The 27,262-nt window shown below is 35.1% G+C and overlaps 1 protein-coding gene across 3 annotated transcripts in view; it reads left to right on the top strand.

The window, feature by feature from the left end:
• LOC134839220 (uncharacterized) overlaps window positions 1–27,262 on the top strand; it is a 57,018-nt gene that overhangs the window by 5,228 nt on the left and 24,528 nt on the right. For 2 of the 3 annotated variants that reach the window (XM_063854697.1, XM_063854696.1), the window contains exons 3-5: window positions 10,206–10,469; window positions 11,805–11,927; window positions 25,429–26,526. In XM_063854697.1, the coding sequence (XP_063710767.1) occupies window positions 10,206–10,469; window positions 11,805–11,927; window positions 25,429–26,526 (1,485 nt within the window). The remainder of the gene's footprint in view (window positions 1–10,205; window positions 10,470–11,804; window positions 11,928–25,428; window positions 26,527–27,262) is intronic. The other variant, XM_063854698.1, reaches the window with a different exon arrangement.

Raw genomic sequence — 27,262 nt, 5'->3', positions numbered from 1 at the left:
AAGTCAAGCACTCGTCTCAGGGAGTCTATTTCGACAGAAGAAAATTCCAAATAAGAAACAAAAATTAAGTAGATTCTGGGATTTTTTATTTTCAGAAAAAACTTCATCACCCCACAACGAATAAAAACTCACGCACAATCAATATCTAGCAAAAAAACTAAAAATTTGCCCATAGTCTGCTTCAAACAGTAGGAAAAATTTTCAGTTTTGGTCTGGTTTAGACGTTTTTTTTTTTTTTTTTTCAATTTTGGTCATTTTTAACAAAACAAGACACGTAAAAAAAACTTTTTTCTGATTTGAATTTTTTTTCTGTAAAAAGGTTGAAAATTTAGGCGAAATTACTATAGCTTTTATAGGGTATCTAATCTGTATAAGAAATGTATATAATCTGTATAAAATCTGTATCAAAAAATGCACTTAAAAATGGATTTTGGTGACTATCGAGTCGATTGAAATATGTATACCTTGCTATCAATTGCAATTGATTTGATAGTTAAACAAGACTGCTCCTATCAAGGCGAAGCCCTGAATGTTCCGACTGCCTTTTAAGGTTTATGGAGCAGCATTAATAACATAAAAAAATTAAATGAAACAAAAAAAATGAAATTTCTTTTTCTAAAATTTGAAATGTTTTATGAAAATCATCCCCCACACGTCATATAAAGTACAAAAAGATAGATTTCGTTCCTTGTAACAAATCATTTATGGCAAATAAGCTTCGTTCAACCAATTTGGAACGATTTATAAGACGGATTAAATCTCCGCTAAAGCGTTAATAGCGCGAGTTATATCGCGCGTTAATTGTCCCAAATTATTCAAAATGGCCAAAACGGCAATCTTTTAACCCTCACAACGTTACGAAAAATGACCACCGGTGAAATATCTTTTCAAACTTAAGCTCAAGACAACAATATCTTTTGAATGATAAAAAAAATTCCGTCAAAATAGCTAGTTAAAAAAAAAACCCACCCCGAACACAAATATTCCGTTACATTCGTATCGAAAATTGGAACAAAAACTTCATGCATAAATAAACCAGATTGTTGAAATGGGGATTTGATTTTACTTGCGATAATCGATTGCAACCTTATTTTTGTCAAGGCATGAGGATATTTCTTTATAATAATGATTTATCAAACAAAGTGAACATACGTTTACATTTAGTTGTACGGCGCACAGACAATTCGGCCAAAGACAATTCGGCCAAAGACAATTCAGCCAATTTGAATCTGACAATTCAGCCAAAAAAATACAGACCATTCAGCCAGCTTAACAAAACGCTAGATTCGAAAGAAAAAAAATCGAATTGGAGATATTTCTCGGTTTGAAAACTCCAGTGGGCGGGCTGCGCGCGCGTCGCCGCTTCGCGACGATAACCGGCTCTCAATTGTGTATGGAGTCCTACCCTCTGTTGGCAAGCTCGCAACACGTTGGCGCAACTGCCGCGGTCACTATTATTGGCTGAATTGTCTCTGGCTGAATTCTCTGCATACTTTTGGCTGAAATGTCTGAATTTCAAATCGGCTGAATTGTCTTTGACCGAATTTTCTGGAAGCGAGTTGTACGTATTCGAAAAGAAATGGGACTGCTCGTACGTTCCAACCTCTCTATGAATAGTTTATTTCAAAAAAACTTTCAAAACGATATTAAGATAACCGGTTGCAGTTCAAGTAACACAGTTAGGCATACTAAAGAACAGTTGTCTTTGAAAACGAAAAAATAAACAAAAATGAAATGAAATTGTTCATTATACTTTTCATAACTTTCCAATATATACTCTCTCGCTTTTTAATGTTTTAACTTTAGGTTAATTCATTTTTATGCTTTTATTCTTTTCAATTGTATAAAGTAGATTTAGCCACAACAAAGTAATATTTTATCATGGCGCAGTAAAATAACGAATCTAACGTGAGAGCAATATGTCCAGTTTGGCAGAACCATACTGTCACCAATTCCCTGGGAAGACTGGAGCGATGTTTTTCATCTAACTATTATCGCTAAAGAAAACATAGATATCAAAAACTTACTAAATCGTTCGGAAATACATCATCCTCAACCTCCAATTTTAGAAAATCCGACGGACAACGAATCGGACAACCAAAGAAAATCGAGAACTGACAGGAAGTTGCAAGAACAGAGACGTTACGACGAGGAGAAAGCGGCATCCATTAAAACAGAAACCAAGAAATTTAATGGAATGAGAATGGAGGAAGCCGATAAAAAATTACGATCAATCTTGCATCTAGCACTAGGAAACGAAGGAGAAAAAATTTTCGGACGAGCATTTACAAAGATAAAAATCCTTCAAATTTCATTCAAAGAGTCTTGGGAATTCCTAGCAGCCGTTTTTGTCAGAAAGACAAATGTCACACTCGAACGACACAAATTGTTGAGAGTTTCTCGAACAATTTTGGGGAGCCATAGCCGGAATGGCCAAAAAGTGTGACATTGCCAGGGGAGAAGAAGAATGGATCGAGGACATTTTCTTAACAACATGAAAAGTTACGACTTTCAACGGAAATGCTTAACCGAACTCTACCTCCACGAGAAGCACTGAACGTAATACTAATCGACGAAAAGGGAGTTTTAAATCACTTGAAACTCACAAATAAATTCAAAACCAATGGATCAACTGTACATAGACCACACAAACATTTTACTGTGAAAAGAGAATCAACTCTGAATATAGAAAGAAGTAACACCTGTATGAAACATGGCGGGACCGTTTCGAAAGGACACTTAGCGGTTTGCCCTGCGAAGTATACTACCTGTACATCTTGTAAATATAAAGGCCATTTTACCAAATTTTGTATATCTTGTCGCAAAAATGTAAACATTGTAAAACCCAAATTGTAGATAATACAGGTTTTAGTCCGTCGGATCACCCGGATGTAAATAGTGACCATGTAAATAGAGAATTCTGTGGCATCATAAACGCATGGTCGGAATCGGGACAAAGTGATAACAACGATTACTCTGTATTAAATGTCACTAATGTCACTACAATTTTTGAAGATGACGGAAAGAACTGAAAAAACTACTGAATATTGGCCTCGGTAAATAAAATCAAATAAGTTTAAAAATACAAGTGGACTCAGCTAGCCCGGTTAGCCTTCTCAAGAATAACGTACTACACGAATTGAAGCTTCGAGATCCTTAATTAAAAGTTCATCCGGTGGACAATGCAACCAAGGATTTATACTGCGGATTTACAGACAACGCTAATGATAGTTCTGGAAAAATGATACTTCCTATCTTCTCAAATCTTCTCAAACGGTTGGTCACACGACGACACTCACTTCTTTTTGACCGAGGGACACGAGCGGAACATCATCAGAAAAAACAGTCTACCCATAGTGGGGATAGAAGTTAAACAGAAGTATTTCCCACACTTTCAGACAAACCAGTCGTGTAGGTCCAAAAATTTTATGTCACCAACAGATAAAGAAAAAAAACCACAAGCATCTCTAAAACATTTAAAAACTTATTCATTCGGATTGTAAAAATAAAAAACCAGATGAAAATTACACATTTTCACGAACCACTAATTCCCGTCCAAGTAAAAAGAAAACGAGACCCCCTCTACTTACTGGATTCAGTTAAAATTGAACTTAACAGATTAAAAGACGAAGGACATATTAAAAAATTAGAAAACTGCGACGAAGATTTTTTTTAGTCCAACTGTCATTAATTGCAAAAAAGACAATTCGATCAAGTTGGCTGTAGAGTCAAAGATTATTAACATTCAGGTATACAAAAATTCTATCTGCAATAGACGAATATAATTTCGCAGTTAAATGGTCAGAGTGTAAATTCTTGCATAAAAAGATGAATGATTGGGATTTAAAATCTCAAACACAGGAGTCTCCCCTCTATTTGACAAAACGAAAGCGAAAAAAGAATTTACCAATTCCTAAAAACCTGAAAGAATTAAGATCGTTTTTCGGATCTATAAATCAGTGCATTAAAGTCGTTCCGAATTTAGCTTCCTTAAGAAGCCCACTCAGACCTCTGCTGAAAAGAAATCGGTCTCCAGTAGAATTCATACCATACGAAAGCATTTGAAAAAATTAAACAAGAAATCGTCAACATCACAGAAAATACTCATTTTGACTTAAAACAGAAATCTAGAGTAAAAACAGACGCTTCACACAATGGGTTAGGGGCCTCCCTCGAACAACTCCACGGGAGTGATTGGAAAACGATTTTTTTTTGTTTCACGAATTTTAAATCCTCGTGAGTAAAAATATTCCACTAACAATCTTGAACTGTTAGGAGGCCTCTGGGCTATTGAACACTATAAAAAAATACCTTTATGGATCAGATTTTGAAGTAATCACAGACCATAAAACATTGCTTTTTGCCCTGTCAACAAACCACGGAAATAGGAAACAAAACGTGTCATAGCAGACTAACAAGAATGATGGATAGATTACTACCTTTTAACTTTACAATCAAACACCTCGCAGGAAAAGATATGGGTTTTACTGATTTAATTTTAAGAATTCTATCTAAAAAAAATTATACCGATATCACATTATGATGAAGAATTTATAGTAGCGAACATCAATAAAATTAATAAACCAATCAATCCGCCGGAGAAACAAAGAAAGACCTGCTCAGCCATTGGTTGAAAATTTCTGGTCACGCAAAATTACGTAATTACCTTATAGCATCAGTATTAAAAATGATTAACTCGACTTTTCCAACTTGTTCATCTAATCACTATAGAACCGAATTCTGTAATTCAAATTGCATTCTTACGGATTATTCCAACACAAATTCTTTAATTATTTCTATTTCTAACCTCGCATTTTTGTATTTCTGAATTCTTAATTGTAGATTAATTAGTTCATCTGTAGATTAAAAATTGTAGATACTGTTAATATGGAAAATAATAAAAACGTAATTAATCCGTCCACCTCCGGTATTTCAATATCTTTAGATTTCCCTTTTTTGAAAGATCACCTGAATCTTGTAAACAAATGTCATGAAAATTTAAAGTTACCCGAACGTCCCTTTGATTTAAATACTCTTTTTACTGTTAAGCTTGTAGCTATCCTAACTGAAGATGACCCTATGTTGAGCCCTATCGTAGAAGCACTTCAAAATAAAGGTGAGACGATTAACGCGAACTCCCCTTACTTCAAACACTTTACCAGAGACTTACACAAATTCGATGGATTATTGTACATGGATGGCAAACTTGTTATACCGTTTACCCTGAGAAATGCGATGATGAAGATTCTCCACGAAACCCATCCTGGTCAATTTGGAATGACGTATTTGGTCCAATACATCTGATGGCCCCATTTTAACAGGCAAATTTACTTTAACTGCATAAACTGCTGAGAATGTACTGTGACGGGTAAGAGAAGTATAATTCCCAATTCGCAGATCAGTGAACCCCCCCCCCCCCTACTAGAACCAAACGAAGAACTCAACCTAGATTTCGTTGGACCTTTAGATTCATACTGATACATTTTACTTTTCATCGATCGATTTTCAAAATTCCTTTCGGCAAAGATTACGTCATTTACCTCTTCAAAAACAATTATCTAATTTCTTCAAGATTAAATATTTTTACATGGCATACCCTGCTCAATTAGAGTTGACCACGCATCCTGTTTTACAAGTCAAGATTTTAAATTATTCTGTGACTCAAACAAAATTAAAATAATATTTTGTACAGTAGGAGACCATCGTTCCAACGGATTAGTTGAAAAACTTGTGAATTTTGTAAAAATCAAAGTGTCAGCCATGGTCCAAGGAACACAAAAATGTACATTACAAAACGCCGTATCAAAAACTATCTGGAACTTATGATCTTCCTACCAATCAAAAATCAAATGCTCTCCATTTGAAATTCTTTTTAATAGAAAACCAAATACAATTTGGAAACAACTGGCGTCGGGTAAACCATACATTGGATATTTAGGCAAGGAGAAATCTATATTATCTAAGGGAAGAGCGAAGGATTGGAATGCCGACGACAGAGTCGAAGACGGGTACAAAGACACTTTGATTCTCAGGAAAAATCAACAGAGAAGGGTTACGACACAAATTATGCCTCCACCTCGAAAACTGCCACTACTAGAGTACCACTGCAGAGTCGGTTTAAAGGTAAAATCCTGTTAGAAACGAATGGGAGCATCAGCGGAGACCCATTTTATAAGGAACTAAGCGAAAAGATAATAAATTCGTCTACTTCGACAGTTGAATTTTCCGACGGAAAAATAATTCGAAAATCGGATATCGCTATCCCTAAATCAAAATCGTCTATCATTAGATCTTTTGAAGGCAACATTTCTTTCCCTTACTTTCCTAACCCTAATGTTTAAGTAGGTCAGAAGCGCGAGAACTCAGGACGACAAATCAAACCCCGAAAGCCACAATCCAGTAACCGACATCAGATTGAACTAGGATCATCGGTAACATGACAAAGACACGTGTCGAAGTCATCTTCAAAAGTTAATCGGAGACAACTTCCCCGGTTCAAGAAGACAAAACCACTTCCAGGTTACTTCGCTTAAGACGAATTTATGTTGATTCCCTCAGATATTTCGGATACTAGTGACCGGGAATGGATAGCGGGAGATTTCCCATAAAGAAATGTAGCCAGGGAACGATTCAATTCTGACTCATTAAAAACTTAAAACCAGGACGAGAAAACTCGTAATTTTTGCGAATCCAACGATAACATTAAAGTTGAAATTTTAGAGGGCATCACTAACCCAGAAGGCGATCAACAAACTCAGTCCCCAATAAGCATCATTTCGGCGGAGACAGAACCGAAATTGCAGGGCTAAAAATCATCCACTCCAGCCGAAGCCTCCACGATCACACAAATACCTGACACGCAAAAAAATCGATTCGTCCGATGAAAGAAGATACTACGACAAACTTCCCTGTCTACGAAATAGTGGATTCTTCCGATGAGACTATTTCTGCAACCAAACCCCCAATTAAACTGTCCACGAACTGGTTGCACTATGAGCCAGTGGCAGTCACTATCTGGATGGATGAAGCGGCATTGAACTTGCACGACACCAAAATGGTGTTTTTCCATGCTGAAATTGAGAGGAATGTAATAAGTGACATCCTATCATTGGTCATACACAATGGATTTGTGAGTGTGGAAATGCATGGCGATCAGGAGATCAAATTTCTTCCTCATGAACAAACAAATCCCTAAGAATGGCGATTGATAACTTCGAAGAACAAACAGAACTTGATACGGAATTTTTTAACATAGAATTGGAAAAAATTAAAACTGTTATCGTAACTGTAATTGATAATTCTCCGTTGATATTTTGCTTTGGTGCTATTTCATTTTCGCCTTTCTTTCAGACCCAATCTCATACAATTTATCTCGCCACTGTAACTTAAAAAATTATAGTTTCGAATTTCATTTATTCAGCACATCAATCCTTTGGATTAGTTAAATTCTTATGTACTTTACGTCGCCGTACTCCTCTTTAATGTAGTTAATTGCTTTGCCATATCATTGATACATCATCTCGCGTTAACATAAAACTAAGATGACTTAATTTCTTTCCTCTTATATTGGACCATATCCGGCGGTTATTGGACATTTTACCTTTAGGCATTAATTTCGCAATACCCTTAAAGAGCTATTATTCGTATTGAATCAGTTTTGTTAGTTTAGTTTCAGTACACTATCGGTGTCGAAAATAAAAGTTTTATTCCCCAAAAGGGGGAGAAAGGATGCAGTTAGTTAGTAACTAATTAATTGTACAATTTAAAATTTTTCCTGTTTGTTTAGAGGAATGATGTGATTCTCAGTTTATTTTGCACCTACTGCAACTATTACGTAACTTGCTAACAGGTGACTTATTTATGACCTTCACTTTGAAATTCTCTCCGGCGGAGAGAATGCTCTCCCTCTCTCTCTTTTTAAGGTTCTGACTTTAGACTAATTCACTTTTATTCTTTTATTCTTTTTAATTGTATAAAGTAGATTTAGCTACAACTAAAAAACATTTTATCAGCGAAACATATGAAACAGCTGACTTAATTTAAAAATGGACATTTATAACTGTTTCCCACTATTGCAAAAGAGGTATTCCCTACTCGGTAAGAAATCGCCTCTATTACAAAAAGAGGTCCAATCCTATTTGGTTCACAATGTTTGACAATTGATTTGGTTACTTAATATACAAGGGTGGTTAATCATTACTGAGGTAAACCATAGGATAGGATGAGTTGTTAAATAGATTTCTAACACCATTGTAATCTAAACAGCTCTTATATAATCTTTTAAAAACCTCAGTCAAAGATTGGGTCCTGAAAATTTTGTCTAACTTACCAAAAAATTGGATCTGTTTTTTTTCTCGATATTGAGAGAAATGATTTGGAATAAAAAAATATATATTTTTGGAATATGAATAGCGACTCAAATGACTTAAATATGATACCACGCTTGTCGCCTTAGAGTTTTTTTGAGGTACCTATAAATATTGGAATATACTCACCCTACTGCCAAGTTTGAGATTCGAAGAGACAAAAGTTCAGTTTGATACTTAATGGATATGTTCTTTCAAGTGCTGGCTGAAAGTGTGACGTATGATCCGGAGACATATACTCTAAGCGTTTCCACGAACTGGTTGCACTATGAGCCAGTGGCAGTCACTATCTGGATGGATGAAGCGGCATTGAACTTGCACGACACCAAAATGGTGTTTTTCCATGCTGAAATTGAGAGGAATGTAATAAGTGACATCCTATCATTGGTCATACACAATGGATTTGTGAGTGTGGAAATGCATGGCGATCAGGAGATCAAATTTCTTCCTCATGAACAAACAAATCCCTAAGAATGGCGATTGATAACTTCGAAGAACAAACAGAACTTGATACGGAATTTTTTAACATAGAATTGGAAAAAATATAAAATTGTTATCGTAACTGTAATTGATAATTCTCCGTTGATATTTTGCTTTGGTGCTATTTCATTTTCGCCTTTCTTTCAGACCCAATCTCATACAATTTATCTCGCCACTGTAACTTAAAAAATTATAGTTTCGAATTTCATTTATTCAGCACATCAATCCTTTGGATTAGTTAAATTCTTATGTACCTTACGTCGCCGTACTCCTCTTTAATGTAGTTAATTGCTTTGCCATATCATTGATACATCATCTCGCGTTAACATAAAACTAAGATGATTTAATTTCTTTCCTCTTATATTGGACCATATCCGGCGGTTATTGGACATTTTACCTTTAGGCATTAATTTCGCAATACCCTTAAAGAGCTATTGTTCGTATTGAATCAGTTTTGTTAGTTTAGTTTCAGTACACTATCGGTGTCGAAAATAAAAGTTTTATTCCCCAAAAGGGGGAGAAAGGATGCAGTTAGTTAGTAATTAATTAATTGTACAATTTAAAATTTTTCCTGTTTGTTTAGAGGAATGATGTGATTCTCAGTTTATTTTGCACCTACTGCAACTATTACGTAACTTGCTAACAGGTGACTTACTTATGACCTTCACTTTGAAATTCTCTCCGGCGGAGAGAATGCTCTCCCTCTCTCTCTTTTTAAGGTTTTGACTTTAGACTAATTCACTTTTATTCTTTTATTCTTTTTAATTGTATAAAGTAGATTTAGCTACAACTAAAAAACATTTTATCAGCGAAACATATGAAACAGCTGACTTAATTTAAAAATGGACATTTATAACTGTTTCCCACTATTGCAAAAGAGGTATTCCCTACTCGGTAAGAAATCGCCTCTATTACAAAAAGAGGTCCAATCCTATTTGGTTCACAATGTTTGACAATTGATTTGGTTACTTAATATACAAGGGTGGTTAATCATTACTGAGGTAAACCATAGGATAGGATGAGTTGTTAAATAGATTTCTAACACCATTGTAATCTAAACAGCTCTTATATAATCTTTTAAAAACCTCAGTCAAAGATTGGGTCCTGAAAATTTTGTCTAACTTACCAAAAAATTGGATGTTTTTTTCTCGATATTGAGAGAACTGATTTGGAATAAGAAAATATATATTTTTGGAATATGAATAGCGACTCAAATGACTTAAATATGATACCACGCTTGTCGCCTTAGAGTTTTTTTGAGGTACCTATAATTATTGGAATATACTCACCCTACTGCCAAGTTTGGGATTCGAAGAGACAAAAGTTCAGTTTGATACTTAATGGATATGTTCTTTCAAGTGCTGGCTGAAAATGTGACGTATGATCCGGAGACATATACTCTCAGCGTTTCCACGAACTGGTTGCACTATGAACCAGTGGCAGTCACTATCTGGATGGATGGAGCGGCGTTGAACTTGCACGACACCAAAATGGTGTTTTTCCATGCTAAAATTGAGAGGGATGAAATAAGTGACATCCTATCAATGGTCATACATAATGGAATTGTGAGTGTGGAAGTGCATGGCGATCAGGAGATCTGCAAAGCAGAAATGAGTGAAAAAAGTTAGTGTTATTAAGTGAACAAAACAGGCAGTTTAAAGTTTGAAAATTTGCAGAGCTTTACCAAAACATCATGAAAGAGATCAAACATGTTTTTCTGCAGCTATTTTGTTTAGAAATGCAGTCCAAAAATGACGTTTTATGGAATTTTCTGGAAAAATTTAATAGTTTTCCACCTTCAAACTGTTTGTACAGGCACTAAAAATATTCAGATTCGGCCGGCCAAAATGAATTTTGTAAACAGTACCAGATAGGGTAGTCTTTGGGCCGTCAGGGATCTGAATCCTTGAGGGGAAGAGGTGTTCGGCCCAACGCCAACCTCGCTAAACTGAAGAATTTTGTTTCTTTCCATCAATGTGTTGATAGGTGCTTTAGGTAGTAGCTGAACAGTAAAACATTTTGTTTTCTTCAGCGATTTGTTCTCAGGAACTGACTAGAAACTGTTGTCTCACAGTAACAGTTATGAATGGCAAAGTTTGTGGTATAAAAATAACAATTCTTCAACAAAGTTTATTTCTCAAATGGCACTATTAAACTATTTGGCCAAAAATATTGCCTCATTGATTTGCACTTTTAAATTATGTTAAAAATTGGCAAACTTCGAAGATTATAAGAAAATTTTCATCAGAAAATTTGTACCATGATGGATAATGCGTGATAAAATGGAGATTGAGCAGGAAAAACATAAGGAATAGTAGGCCAGCAAACAATTCAGACCAAAATAAAACGTGGACGACAAGGTGTTATTTTTTAACCCGACATTATCCAAGGGACATAAAAAAAAAGTAAATTTTCAGCGGATCCCCGCCTATTTCAAAGAGATATTGTCAGCGAACTGTTTCAAGTTTTTTTGATTTTCAAGTCAAAACTTATAAGCATACATTCTATGAAAACTTACGTTTACAATAAAGTTCGGCTTGTGAGAATACCAAAAAGGCATCAACCCGTCGGATGGCATCTCCATGAGCAAAATCTATTCGTCTACTTTTTTAAACGAAGATCATATAAACAAAAGGACCGCAAAAGTTTATTTTACAATGCATCCCAGGGTAAACAACCAAAAAAAACAACGTTTAACTTATCTTTCCTTGAAACTATAAGAGATATTTCGCTGAGTGACGTTAACAGGCTGTCGGATGGTTCCCCCTGAAGCGAGCCATTTTTCAGCGAATTTAACCTTTACTATGGTTAATCTAGGGAGCAAACTTTTGATCTCGAATACTCGATGCTGAGATATGTGTAAGGGATGGTGGTTTATCTCATGGGTAGGGGTGCTGTTTCTATTCCTACACAATATCTGCATTTTACTGTAAGATCTGCATATTCTGTTTTTACCAGATCTAAGCTCTATTCTACGTTATGGACCGCCTACCCGTGTGCCAGATGACGGCCGACTTGTGATGAACTATACAATTGAGGCCAACGAAGAAGGAGTTCGCTTCATCCTCATCAGTATCTGCCGTAAGTGGAGCCACTCAGATAGATCAATCACTCATCCAAACCCCACCCCCTCAAAACAGAAAAAAAACCATTATCATATGCAACCGTAAACTTGCGTGGAAACTGCCCCTAGCAGAACAAGATTAGAGCAGTGTTTGTATAATAGTCAAAACAGCCCATTTCATCCGACCCGCATACTCGGATGCGTGCTGTGTTCTTTAAACTGTTTGTTTGTTTTCTTTTCAGAAACGAAGCAAAATCTCTTAATACTTGAAAATATTTCAAGGGTGGTCAGTTTTCAGGGAGTAACTCTTGCTAAAATAAGGTCTCTCAATTGAGTTAAGTCCGGGTTGGTCTGCTCATAGAGTAATTTCAGATAAGGTACACCACACGGTCTGCTCGTTACCCGCACATGAGTGAGTTATATCCTTTTGGTTATAACTGATAGAGCAATTTCAGATAAGGTACACCGTCTGCTCGTCACGCTATCTCAGTTTCGGCCGGATATATTCGTGCAACTTCTTAGTCTAATACCAATCTTTATCGTACTCTTATATCTCCTAGTCTCAATAGATCTAGTGTACACCGGTTTATGCGGGTTAGTTCCAGAATGAGAACAACTGTATTCTAAGTTTAATTCAAATTGCTCTGGTGTTGAAACTACAAGTAGTTTCAACACTTTACAAATAAGTGGGTTTTTAGTTTGATGGAGTATGATTGGTTAAAATTTAATATTTTATAGAGATAAAATATCATAATAAAAACCAATGATAAATACTAGTTTAGATTTGGTTCCACCCATCCGGGGTTTTGAAAGTTTTAGTTTTTCAATGCTGTATTGTAGTGTAGGATAGAAGATGGTGTTTTTCTTTAGAGGTTGCGAGCATATTCTTTTTTCTGGTTTGGAAAAAGAGATGTTATCACGATAGTTTCGGAAGATCGTATTATGATTTCTGATCGGTTGTGATGAGTATTGATCTGGTTGATTTTAGAGATTAGGAATGGTCTAATCACATTCGAGAGTGTTATGTAGTTCGACTTTGGATGCAATGCCTGGTGACTTGTATCTGTACGTATAATTGAACATCGAGATGGCCATTGTTCTGTTGCAATGGATTTCCTTTGCGGCGATGCCAAGTCGTACTTTAAATCCGTTGAGTGTAGTGACTGTAGGCAGCATTTCGGGTGTAATTTGCCATTCCGTAGTTGGAGTGTGATTGGGTAGTCAAATTCCATGCTGCTCGTCTTTGAGCTGTTTTCAAATTCCTTGCTGCTCGTCTTTGGGCTGTACATATACAAATTTTTGCTAATTTTGTTTTTATTTATGATCTTGTAATAATTTTTATCGCAAAAGCGTTCTTGTTTTAGTTCCGTTATTGTTAAGAGAATAATTTATCCAGTTCTAAGCTCTTGTTATAATCCGGTTTGGGTACCGTGCGTTTTTGTTTCTTAGTCATGCTGTTAGGTTGTGGTTTGTGGTTTTTAGAAAGCTTGCGTTGGTTAGTTTGGATTATTATGTAATTCCTTTCCAACCGGGTTAAAGGAAAGTTTGAAATGTGTTGAGACTGCTAAGAGTTGTTATCAGTGAAAGTTAAAAGTGAAATTCATTTTTTAAACATTTCTTTGTGGGCGAGCTGTGCGTTTGTGAATAGGATTGTGGGCGAGTGATTATTTAAAACTACAAAGAAGCGTCTTTGAAAAGGTTAGTACTGCTTTAGCTTTATAGGCAACTTTTATTTATTTTCTATAAGCTTCATATATTGTAATTGGTTAATCTAAATTTATGATTCTAGAAAAAAGTTTTCTGTTTTTTGTTTCGTTTTTCTTTTTTGTAGATGTTGATGATCGTGCCTGTGAAAACTAAAGAAAAAGAGAGGACATTTATTAAGAATGGTTAGTTTTGTTTCGAGTTTATTAGAATAATTTAATTAATTCGTACTTACCTTATTCGTCGGGAAAGAATCTATGGGGAAAAACGTCGTAGATTATTTCTGATGATGTTATTAGTTTAGCTAGTAAGCGAATGATGCATTTAGTTTGGAGAAGTGGCCAAAGCAAGTCAAGTGTAATCGGGTTATTTATTGGTTTTTTGACAAGTAGGTTGGGTTTAAGCAATTTTTGGTGAGGGGAAGTTTGGAGGGCTATTAAGGGACTTCCTAGTTTTATTTTTGTTTATTAGATGATCCGGTGTACTTGAGAGTTATTTGTACTTTAGTTTAAATGATCATATCGATTTTGTACGTTAGGTTAATTTAATATTTTTGCTTGAGGGTAATTCGAGGTCTAAGGTGGGACAAAATTGTTGATTTTTGTTCTAGTTGATAAAGGAGGGTCGTAATTTTGAGGTTTTGTTTATTTCAGTTGTCAAATTTGAGCAGGTTGCTTATTTTTGACCTGGAGTTTTTAAAGTTATAGTTAGAGATACGCTTGAAGGTGATTGTTTGTCGGCTAAAGAAGTCGTGTCAAAAATAAGGTGATGATTCGGAAAGGTTCTTATTGGCTGAAATTGAACTAGTTTGTTCAAGTTCTTTCCACCATGAGTTTTAAGAAAATATTCGGTCCATGAAAATATCTTCAAGAGGTGAAAGTCTTAATTATTTAAAGTGGTTTTTGAAGTTCAACTTTCTTTAATATTCTAGATTGCGGGATGAATGTTTTGTAATCTTTTCGTGGCTGATTAGGAAGTTGCGATGATTGTCTATGTGGAGATTATTCTTTTTGATCTTGTGGTAAAATTTTTTCTTCTAATTTTCAATTTTTTTTCTGTGTTTGAGTGATTTCTTTTGTTGTCTAAATTTGTTGATATTTGTTTTGGAAGTCCTTTGATCTTTTTATCTAATTGTTTTTGGATGGGGTACATATCAGTGCTTTGATTTTGATGTTGTTCTGAGCTATTTTGAATAAATTTAAGTCTTGTAAAAGAGTATAATTGAGTAAGTTCTCGAAGGGCGTACTCTTTCGGGTAAAAAGGTTAAAGATTTTTTCGATGTTGAACGATTTCTTTTTTATTTAAGTCTGTAAGTTTGTAAGTTACATCAGTGGGTTTATCAATTGTTTGATACGGTCGTTTTCGGAGTGGTTGTAATTTTTCAGAAATTCCTTTTTGTGTTGTCAAATTTGGAATTAAAACATATGTTCCAATTTTTAAACTTGTAGCTGGGGTAAATCGGGAATTTATTTGGGAATTAATATTTTGTCTTTGTAATAATTTTTTTGTTACTTTCTGGTAAATTTCGTTGTGTATTTTGTCTCTGTTTAAAATCCATTCGTTGTGTGTACCGGAAGCTAATTTTAAAATTTGTGGGTGATGAAAGTGATCTTCATTGTGGGTATGTAGTGGTAGATTATATTATATTGATTCTTTAATGGGTTGACAATAACCTTGTGTATTTTTGCTTAATTGGCATGTTAAGCAATCCTTGGACGAAACTAAATAGGTGTCTATATAATCAGTGGAGGTTGCAGTGTGGTTTTGTCGGGGTGCAAAGTACTGCTACGCTCAAGGTCTGTTAGTATACAATTTTTTTTTCACTCTGCATTTTCTTTGTTTTTCATTATATTGAAATCCTAAAAAAATTCTCACTAGCGCAATTTAAACTGTAACCATCTAATTTGTTATCCTAGTCATAGCCATAGTCATCTCTAGGGTCCAACGTTCCTAAAGTTTTGATTTTTTGACCCTAGTTTTGAAAAAATTGGAAAAACATGCCCAAATTCCTTGCTTTTTGGTGGACTTCAGAGGTTTGGGTTGGGACCCAAATTTTTCTCATGTAGATGTTTTGGGGCTGCTTTTGTTAACTAATCTGGGTCTTTAAGGCTAGATCTTCCGTCTCATAAGTAAGATTTCGAATAAGTTGAAAAATCTGATCTAGAAAGTCCATAAAAAATTTTGCCATTTTTGGCCTGTTTTTCGAGGATTTTTCGTGCAATTTGTGTCTTAAACTTTATTTTTTTGTGCTCACAATGGGGTCTAACATTTGAGGACAATGATTGTCGGAGTTTATTTTGTGTCACCTTTTAAGTTCAGTTTTTTGGTACTTGCGTTTCTTCATTTTGAAAATCGTTTCCTTATAATTTGTTTTTGTTTGTTAATAATTTTCTTTCTTAGTGTTTGTCTTTTTGTTCTTATATATTCTACTGTTTGTCTGTGTGGTGTGATTAAGAGTTCGTATTTTTCGTCGTTAATTAAACAATTGTGTATTAAGATTTTTTGTTTGTATCCTAAATTGTCTCTTGACGTAAGGTTTAAGATGATGGATGCAATACATGGGTTAATGATTTCTAATGTCTAAAACTGTTAGTTCTTACATTCTTTTGTGGTTAGCTTAACTTGGGTTGTACTGTTGGGTTGGAGAGAAAAGCATATATTGATTCCTGAGAATGATTTTTTTCTCGTGACTAATTCTAAGCTAAGATATACCTACCTAATCTTACTTAGGGGTTGTGATTTGTGATCAAGGGTTGCAGAATAGTAAATGGATCCACAAGGTTCAGATAAAATTAGAACGCAAGTAGTTCGTTAGATACTAATTCATGACTTACTAAGTTTAAGTGTTTTAGCCTGGGTCATCTAAGAGGAGTAGGTTCAAGTGAAGGATGAGTAACCGAAATTTTTCACTGTTAAGCTTAATTAAAATGCTTAGTTTTTCGAATTTTTTTTGATAATACTGGGTCTTTTGATAAAGGTTGGGTAGTGAATCGACGTTTGAGGTCGTTAGAAACTAAATAAAAGGGGAGGGGAGAACAAAATTGTTCTATTTGATCCAATGATAAGCCTTGATGATCAGATATTTAGATTTAGATTAATTTAATTTTAAGATCCAAGGGAAGCCTTGATGGTCAGAATATTTAGATAAAAATAATTTAGTTTAATTTAAGTGAAATTAATATAAAGCTCCAAGGGAAGCCCTGACGATCTGTTGTTTTAAATGAAATTAATTTAAGTGAAAACAAGGATGAGCCTTGATAACTTTTAGGTAAAGGTTTAAATGAATTAAAGATTAAGTGTTTAGTTTTGATGATGTTAATGTTTTGAGTTTTGCTGTTATGTTTTAGGTGATGGAACTGGGATGAAAGGATGATTTATATATATACTAACTAATTTTTGTATTTTTTTTGTAAATTTTTTTCAGGATATTTTCAATACTCGAGAGTTTTAAGGAGAACGACTAGAATTGTTTTTATCAATCGTTATTGTAGAATTGATAGGTTCAGCGCCATGAAAGTTTTTGAAGATGTTTTTTCAAATTTTTATGTCAGTGAAACAAAATTTAAATTTACTGCTGGAAGTATTCTAAATATAAAATTTTGATCTCGTTTTTGTCGTACAATCATGAAATCGATTTGTAGATTTCTCCCTGGTCGTACGTCGTCTCTTGTCCGAGGTCTTCTTCCAATACCTGGTAGTTCTCGTATTGTTCGGAAAATTGGCTCTGATCTATTGAGTCGTGGAGACAATTCTAGTAAATTTTTGTCCTATAACCTTTTTTAATTGTTGTATTTGTCTAATCCTAATCTATTTTTTCTAAATCTAGGTTAATTAAGGTCTGTTCGAGACTTTTTGATCGCACCAGATGAGTTATATCCTTTTGGTTATAACTCATAGAGTAATTTCAGATAAGGTACATCGTCTGCTCGTCACGCTATCTTATTTTCGACCGGATAGATTCGTGCAACTTCTTAGTCTAATACCAATTTTAATCTTACTCTTATATCTCCTAGTCTCAATAGATCTAGTGTACACCGGTTTATGCGAGTTAGTTCCAGAATGAGAACAGCTGTATTCTAAGTTTAATTTAAATTGCTCTGGTGTTGAAACTACAAGTAGTTTCAACACTTTACAAGTAAGTGGGTTGTTAGTTTGATGGAGTATGATTGGTAAGTGTTTAATATTTATACAGAAAAAATATCATAATAATAACCAATGATAAATACTAGTTTAGATCTGGTTTCAGGAGTTTCATGGAAAATAGTTGATTGTAATGGATTATATCAGCAAGAAAAGTTACCCATATAATCGATTTTCATGACCCATCCAACCATGAAAATGGATTTTTAGGGGACTATAATAGATTAATTTCCATATTTAAAACTTCAATAAACTCTATTATTTTGACAGTATAATCATGAATATCAATTTTAAATGTTTACAGCTAATTAAACTCTTGAAACACGTTGATGAGAAGCTTGCACAATTACATCAAAATGACAGCAACTTGTTAAATCACTTAAACCACTGAAACGCACGTTACCAGCTTTTTCCCACCAAATTCCGAAAAAAAAATAATTTTGTAAACTAATTGATTTTTGTTTCTCAAAATATGGTGGAGGAAGACCTGGGATATGCATAAACGTGTGCGTTTCAGGTACTGAAACGCAAGTTTATGTGTGTCCCAGGTTTTCCCTTACCATATCCCCCTCACCAACACCACCCCCCGTAGAAAGATCCCCCTCCCGTAGCACCATCCCCCCACCCCGCCTTCAACCATTAAATAACCCCCTCGTTCAAGCGAGGGGAGGGATAGTAGGCGGGCGGGGGAGGGGCAGTAGGAGGGGGAGGGGGAGAGGCAGTAGGCGGGCTTTTGGAGAGAGAGGTCCGGCGTGGGATAGTTGGCGATTGGTAAATTTCTTTTATGGCGAAAGTGAAATTCATTTTTTAAACATTTCTTTGTGGGCGAGCTGTGCGATTGTGAATAGGATTGTGGGCGAGTGATTATTTAAAACTACAAAGAAGCGTCTTTGAAAAGGTTTCTACTGCTTTAGCTTTATAGGTAACTTTTATTTATTTTCTATAAGCTTCATATATTGTATTTGGTTAATCTAAATTTATGATTCTAGAAAAAAGTTTTCTGTTTTTTGTTTCGTTTTTCTTTTTTGTAGATGTTGATGATTGTGCCTGTGAAGACTAAAGAAAAAGAGAGGACATTTATTAAGAATGGTTAGTTTTGTTTCGAGTTTATTAGAATAATTTAATTAATTCGTACTTACCTTATTCGTCGGGAAAGAATCTATGGGGAAAAACGTCGTAGATTATTTCTGATGATGTTATTAGTTTAGCTAGTAAGCGAATGATGATTTTAGTTTGGAGAAGTGGCCAAAGCAAGTCAAGTGTAATCGGGTTATTTATTGGTTTTTTGACAAGTAGGTTGGGTTTAAGCAATTTTTGGTGAGGGGAAGTTTGGAGGGCTATTAAGGGACTTCCTAGTTTTATTTTTGTTTATTAGATGATCCGGTGTATTTGAGAGTTATTTGTACTTTAGACTAAATGATCATGTCGATTTTGTACGTTAGGTTAATTTAATATTTTTGCTTGAGGGTAATTCGAGGTCTAAGGTGGGACAAAATTGTTGGGAGGGTCATAATTTTGAGGTTTTCTTTATTTCAGTTGTCAAATTTGAGCAGGTTGCTTATTTTTGACCTGGAGTTTTTAAAGTTATAGTTAGAGATACGCTTGAAGGTGATTGTTTGTCGGCTAAAGAAGTCGTGTCAAAAATAAGGTGATGATTCGGAAAGGTTCTTATTAGCTGAAATTGAACTAGTTTGTTCAAGTGCTTTCCACCATGAGTTTTAGGAAAATATCCGATCCATGAAAATATCTTCAAGAGGTGAAAGTCTTAATTATTTAAAGTGGTTTTTGAAGTTCAACTTTCTTTAATATTCTAGATTGCGGGATGAATGTTTTGTAATCTTTTCGTGGCTGATTAGGAAGTTGCGATGATTGTCTATGTGGAGATTATTCTTTTTGATCTTGTGGTAAAATTTTTTCTTCTAATTTTCAATTTTTTTTCTGTGTTTGAGTGATTTCTTTTGTTGTCTAAATTTGTTGATATTTGTTTTGGAAGTCCTTTGATCTTTTTATCTAATTGTTTTTGGATGGGGTACATATCAGTGCTTTGATTTTGATGTTGTTCTGAGCTATTTTGAATAAATTTAAGTCTTGTAAAAGAGTATAATTGAGTAAGTTCTCGAAGGGCGTACTCTTTCGGGTAAAAAGGTTAAAGATTTTTTCGATGTTGAACGATTTCTTTTTTATTTAAGTCTGTAAGTTTGTAAGTTACATCAGTGGGTTTATCAATTGTTTGATACGGTCGTTTTCGGAGTGGTTGTAATTTTTCAGAAATTCCTTTTTGTGTTGTCAAATTTGGAATTAAAACATATGTTCCAATTTTTAAACTTGTAGCTGGGGTAAATCGGGAATTTATTTGGGAATTAATATTTTGTCTTTGTAATAATTTTTTTGTTACTTTCTGGTAAATTTCGTTGTGTATTTTGTCTCTGTTTAAAATCCATTCGTTGTGTGTACCGGAAACTAATTTTAAAATTTGTGGGTGATGAAAGTGATCTTCATTGTGGGTATGTAGTGGTAGATTATATTATATTGATTCTTTAGTGGGTTGACAATAACATTGTGTATTTTTGCTTAATTGGCATGTTAAGCAATCCTTGGACAAAACTAAATAGGTGTCCATATAATCAGTGGAGGTCGCAGTGTGGTTTTATCGGGGTGCAAAGTACTGCTACGCTCAAGGTCTGTTAGTATACAATTTTTTTTTTTCACTCTGCATTTTCTATGTTTTTCATTATATTGAAATCCTAAAAAAATTCTCCCTAGCGCAATTTAAACTGTAACCATCTAATTTTTTATCCTAGTCATAGCCATCGTCATCTCTAGTGTCCAACGTTCCTAAAGTTTTGATTTTTCGACCCTAATTTTGAAAAAATTGGAAAAACATGCCCAAATTCCTTGCTTTTTGGTGGACTTCAGAGGTTTGGGTTGGGACGCAAATTTTTCTCATGTAGATGTTTTGGGGCTGCTTTTGTTAACTAATTTGGGTCTTTAGGCTAGATCTTCCGTCTCACAAGTAAGATCTCGAATAAGTTGAAAAATTTGATCTACAAAGTCCATAAAAAATTGTGCCATTTTTGGCCTGTTTTTCGAGGATTTTTCGTGCAATTTGTGTCTTAAACTTTATTTTTTTGTGCTCACAATGGGGTCTAACATTTAAGGACAACGATTGTCGGAGTGTCTGTAGTTTATTTTGTGTCGCCTTTTAAATTCAGTTTTTGGTACTTGCGTTTCTTCATTTTGAAAATCGTTTCCTTATAATTTGTTTTTGTTTGTTAATAATTTTCTTTCTTAGTGTTTGTCTTTTTGTTCTTATATATTCTACTGTTTGTCTGTGTGGTGTGATTAAGAGTTCGTATTTTTCGTCGTTAATTAAACAATTGTGTATTAAGATTTTTTGTTTGTTTCCTAAATTGTCTCTTGACGTAAGGTTTAAGATGATGGATGCAATACATGGGTTAATGATTTCTAATGTCTAAAACTGTTAGTTCTTACATTCTTTTGTGGTTAGCTGAACTTGGGTCGTACTGTTGGGTTGGAGAGAAAAGCATATATTGATTCCTGAGAATGATTTTTTTCTCGTGACTAATTCTAAGCTAAGATATACCTACCTAATCTTACTTAGGGGTTGTGATTTGTGATCAAGGGTTGCAGAATAGTAAATGGATCCACAAGGTTCAGGTAAAATTAGAACGCAAGTAGTTCGTTAGATACTAATTTATGACCTACTAAGTTTAAGTGTTTTAGCCTGGGTCATCTAAGAGGAGTAGGTTCAAGTGAAGGATGAGTAACCGAAATTTTTGACTGTTAAGCTTAATTAAAATGCTTAGTTTTTCGAATTTTTTTTGATAATACTGGGTCTTTTGATAAAGGTTGGGTAGTGAATCGACGTTTGAGGTCGTTAGAAACTAAATAAAAGGGGAGGGGAGAACAAAATTGTTCTATTTGATCCAATGATAAGCCTTGATGATCAGATATTTAGATTTAGTTTAATTTAATTTAAAGATCCAAGGGAAGCCTTGATGGTCAGAATATTTAGATAAAAATAATTTAGTTTAATTTAAGTGAAATTAATATAAAGATCCAAGGGAAGCCCTGACGATCTGTTGTTTTAAATGAAATTAATTTAAGTGAAAACAAGGATGAGCCTTGATAACTTTTAGGTAAAGGTTTAAATGAATTAAAGATTAAGTGTTTAGTTTTGATGATGTTAATGTTTTGAGTTTTGCTGTTATGTTTTAGGTGATGAAACTGGGATGATTGGTTGATTTATATATATACTAACTAATTTTTGTTTTTTATGTTCAAAAAAAATTTTTTCAAGATATTTTCAATACTCGAGAGTTTTAAGGAGAACGACTAGAATTGTTTTTATCAATCGTTATTGTAGAATTGATAGGTTCAGCGCCATGAAAGTTTTTGAAGATGTTTTTTCAAATTTTTATTTCAGTGAAACAAAATTTAAATTTACTGCTGGAAGTATTCTAAATATAAAATTTTGATCTCGTTTTTGTCGTACAATCATGAAATCGATTGGTAGATTTCTCCCTGGTCGTACGTCGTCTCTTGTCCGAGGTCTTCTTCCAATACCTGGTAGTTCTCGTATTGTTCGGAAAATTGGCTCTGATCTATTGAGTCGTGGAGACAATTCTAGTAAATTTTTGTCCAATAACCTTTTTTAATTGTTGTATTTGTCTAATCCCAATCTATTTTTTCTAAATCTAGGTTAATTAAGGTCTGTTCGAGACTTTTTGATCGCACCAGATGAGTTATATCCTTTTGGTTATAACTCATAGATTAATTTCAGATAAGGTACATCGTCTGCTCGTCACGCTATCTTATTTTCGACCGGATAGATTCGTGTAACTTCTTAGTCTAATACCAATCTTAATCTTACTCTTATATCTCCTAGTCTCAATAGATCTAGTGTACACCGGTTTATGCGAGTTAGTTCCAGAATGAGAACAGCTGTATTCTAAGTTTAATTTAAATTGCTCTGGTGTTGAAACTACAAGTAGTTTCAACACTTTACAAGTAAGTGGGTTGTTAGTTTGATGTAGTATGATTGGTAAGTGTTTAATATTTATACAGATAAAATCTCATAATAATAACCAATGATAAATACTAGTTTAGATCTGGTTTCAGGAGTTTCATGGAAAAAAGTCGATTGTAATGGATTATATCAGCAAGAAAAGTTACCCATATAATCGATTTTCATGACCCATCCAACAATGAAAATGGATTTTTAGGGGACTATAATAGATTAATTTCCATATTTAAAACTTCATTAAACTCTATTATTTTGACGGTATAATCATGAATATCAATTTTAAATGTTTACAGCTAATTAAACTCTTGAAACACGTTGATGAGAAGCTTGCACAATTACATCAAAATGACAGCAACTTGTTAAAATACTTAAACCACTGAAACGCACGTTACCAGCTTTTCCCCACCAAATTCCGAAAAAAAAATAATTTTGTAAACTAATTGATTTTTGTTTCTCAAAATATGGTGGAGGAAGACCTGGGACATGCATAAACGTGTGCGTTTCAGGTACTGAAACGCAAGTTTTGGTGTGTCCCAGGTTTTCCCTTGCATATCCCCCTCACCAACACCACCCCCCGTAGAAAGATCCCCCTCCCGTAGCACCATCCCCCCACCCCGCCTTCAACCATTAAATAACCCCCTCGTTCAAGCGAGGGGAGGGGTAGTAGGCGGGCGGGGGAGGGGCAGTAGGAGGGGGAGGGGGAGAGGCAGTAGGCGGGCTTTTGGAGAGAGAGGTCCGGCGTGGGATAGTTGGCGATTGGTAAATTTCTATTATGGCGATAGTAAAAAAAACTAACAGTTAAATAAAATGTTAAACTGCCGAATTGAAAAAAAGAGAAAACTAAACGAGTAAAATCGTATGTGAATTTATGTAATCCGTATCATTAGCACTAAACAGGAAGTGAGATGTCTTGCAAGACTTGCAAAACTCACAAATGATGTCTCAAAAAATCCATTATAATCGATGATAATCGATTATGATGGATTATATTGATTTGAAAATTTTTAGGGTTATAATCCATTTTTAATGGATTCTAACAGTTACTCCTGTAATTTTATGGATACTGACTAAAAATGACACTATAAATTGATTTTGATCCATGAAACATCAGTGCGGGTTCGCTAACTATATTCGGCCGAATAGCTTCGTACAATTTCTTGGTCAATTACCAATCTTAATCTTACTTTTTTGTATCCTAGTCTCCTGAGATCTAGCAATATACTGCTTTATGCGAGGCTTCAGGAAAGAAGAAAGCAACTTTCTTTGATATTGTTAAACTAATATCTGAGCTGAAAATACGGATAGTTTCAGCTTGTACAAACTATATTAAGTTTTAGTTATGGATCATGGTTGGTTAGTTATTAAAATGTTACAGTGAAGAGTTTCACACAAAGAAAAAAACTAGTTTCAATCTAGTTCCAGTCATCCAGATTTTGGATATTTTTTGAAACAAAAGTCTTTCTTGTGAGGGATGGATAAAAGAGGTTTTCTCAGTTTTAGTTGAGTATTTGTGTCGAGAAGTAGTGTAGTGGGTAGAATAGCCAGTCCTGCGAAGTTCTCAAGGTGGAGTTGTGGGATTATAGTGAATCCGAGGCGATCTTGTCGAAGTGCAAAAATTTTGTAGACTGCTGATTTCGTAGACAAGAGCGAGAGTACGTGCATTCCCACTATCCGTTCGTGGTTGATCGGTTAGTAAGATAGAACGTACACTTTTCTGAGTGACTTTGAGTTTTAGACATCGACTTGGCCATTGTTCTGGTTCAATGGATTCCTTCGCTGCGATGTCAGTTCCACGCTTTATATCCAAGGAGGGTTGTGTCTTCGGCAAGCAAAACCAATAGATTCACCATATCGTGATTGCAATGTCTTTGAGTTTCATCTCCCTTTTGCTGTCGTGTTTTTACTTTGAGAAGTCTTTTACTGGTTTATTTGAACTTTTAGTGTTTCATTTTTTAGTTGTGAATCATGATTGGTTGGTTTTTAATATTTTACAGTGAAGAATTTAACTTATAACGAAATACTAGTTTTAATCTGGTTCCACAATACTTGGGCGGATCTAGGATTTTCTCGAGGTGGGAGGGGCACTTACCCCTATAATAATTAGAGCCTTAAATTAATGAAGTTGATTTAAAAATTTTTTTTTTTGGTTTTTGTTAAATTCAAGTTTCCCTCCTAATGAGAAAAAGTTATATAAGAAAACTCTTATTTTTGTACTAATATGATTATTTTTAATGACTCTTACTATCTTTGTTCTCCTTAAAAATGAGCGGCAGAATATTGTTTTGTTTTCAGAAAAGTATCGAAAATCTTCATATGCAAGGAACAAAATCATCTCGTAAGCATACACTAAACTTCAAACAAAACTGGTCGAAGCAGAGCAAAAACTCATTCATCTAAACCCAATGTAAGGCAAATAACTCACTGGTTGCATCAGTTCGCGCGCATCAATTCAATCTGTAATGATTATGCGTTGACGCAAAGCTGGAATTTTTGCTCGTAATGATTATGCCATATATAGAGAGAGTATGTTTTGTTGCCTTTTTGCTTTTTTATTTTTATGCAATTGACAAGTTTATCTTTTTTGTTTTTCGGTCGGAACTATGATGAAACTATAAGTTTTAATCTAGATTTCTCCTATTCCCATCCGATCAAAGTCGAGTCTCCTATGGCTTTGACGGCCGAAATGTGTCACGAGTGGGACGAATCCGAGAGCCGAAAGGACTACTCGTCGTGTGTCGAGGACTTGTCCAGGAAGTTCGGGTGCCCCATGCATCGAGACGACGTTGCCACGTGGCTTACCTGGCGAAGCGACGTTTGGTGGGCCCGACAAGAAGTTGAGAACGGACTGAATGGGTGGGAATACGATATTTGCTGCTCAGACGACACTGCCCAGAGAGAGGAGCTAAACATGATAGGGTTCTGCGACGACACTATGTGTGAATTTAACGAAGGTGCTAGTCTTTGTATCAGATCACCGAGGCTTGCATGTACAGAGCAAAATGAGCAGAAACTCATATATGTTTCTAACCAGTGCTGTTACAGCAGAAATGGTGCATTGATTCGTGAAGATGACTTAGTTGGCGCAGGTCGTCTGAACTTGGAAGTAAACTCCATGTCAAACATGCCTTCGCATTATTCGAAAGATCTGCGTCCATTGGAGACTTGCAAGAAACTTCCGCCTCCAGAAGGGTATCCGATCACGCGAAAACATCGTCCAGCGATTCCTGGGATGTACCGACCCAACCGAGCTGTTCTTTTGCGAGGAGACCCACACCTCGTCACTATTGACGGAATCCCATATGCGTTTATGGGAGTCGGAGTTTACACCATGCTCGAGACTTCTCTTCAGAACTCGACAGTAGTTCAAGCCAGCATGCGAAGACTGGGCGATGGATCCGTTTTCTCCGGACTTGCTGTTTCGTTCGAAGATAACTCCCTTGAATGCTATATAAACTCAAGAGGAGAGTTTTCGTACGCATTGAACGGAAACAAGATGACGCTCGATGGTCCTAGAGAGCTCATTCTATTTGGATTCATCATACGGCGGAACGAAAACAACACTTTTTTCAGCTTTACTTTGCAGGAAAACAATCTGATTATAGAAATTTTGGTGACCGGAAAGTTCATAAACTTTGTGGTCTCACCACCCGCTGAGTTCAAAATGAACATGGACGGTCTGTTGGGACATTTCGACGCTGAAACATCGAACGATTTTACAACTCCAGGTTGGTGAAGCTTTTTTCATAAAAAAATGCTTATGACTGCCGAAACTTTCATAGTTTATAGAATAAAAACCCCCAAAAAAAATTTCTAATGAATTAAGTCCGGGGTGGCTCACTCATTCATAGAGTGTTTTCAGCTAAGGTACACCGTCTGTTCGTCACGCTATCTTATGTTCGACCGGATAGATTCGTGCAACTTCTTAGTCTAATACCAATCTTAACCTTACTCTTATACCCCCTAGTCTCAATAGATCTTGTGTATACTGGTATTTGCGAGGCTAGATACGAAGAACTGTTATAAGGAAGAGCAACTGTTTGCTAAGTTATATTCATTCTGCTCTGTTGCTGAAACTATAAATTATTGTAAAAGGTAGTTATGTATCATGATTGTTTAGTGAGAAGTTTTTTATAGAGATAGTTTTATCATTATTCTAATTGGATGTAAATTTTAGTTTTAAACTGGTTCCACCCATCCGGGGTTTAGCGAGTTTTTAAGTTTAAAGTTTGTTCTTTGCGAACGATGGATGGAGAAGTTTCTTGATTCTTGGGAGTAGAATCTTTTGAAGCAGTGGTTGCGTAAAGAAAGAGAAAGAAACAGTTGCTTGTGTTGTCGAGTAGTTTTCTTCATCGACAAAGAAGGATCACAAATTCTCGTGTGTCATAAGTGGGTTTCAGGTGTCGTAAATGAGTTGAGAAATCTTGTCAAGTTTACAGAATTTATGTAATGGCGTGTCGATTT

The sequence above is a fragment of the Symsagittifera roscoffensis genome, chromosome 2 (genome assembly GCF_963678635.1).
Source record: "Symsagittifera roscoffensis chromosome 2, txSymRosc1.1, whole genome shotgun sequence".
NCBI classification, from domain to species: Eukaryota; Metazoa; Xenacoelomorpha; order Acoela; family Convolutidae; genus Symsagittifera; species Symsagittifera roscoffensis.
The sequence above is the reverse complement of the archived record's forward strand: the minus strand, read 5'-3'. Positions and strand labels throughout refer to the sequence as shown.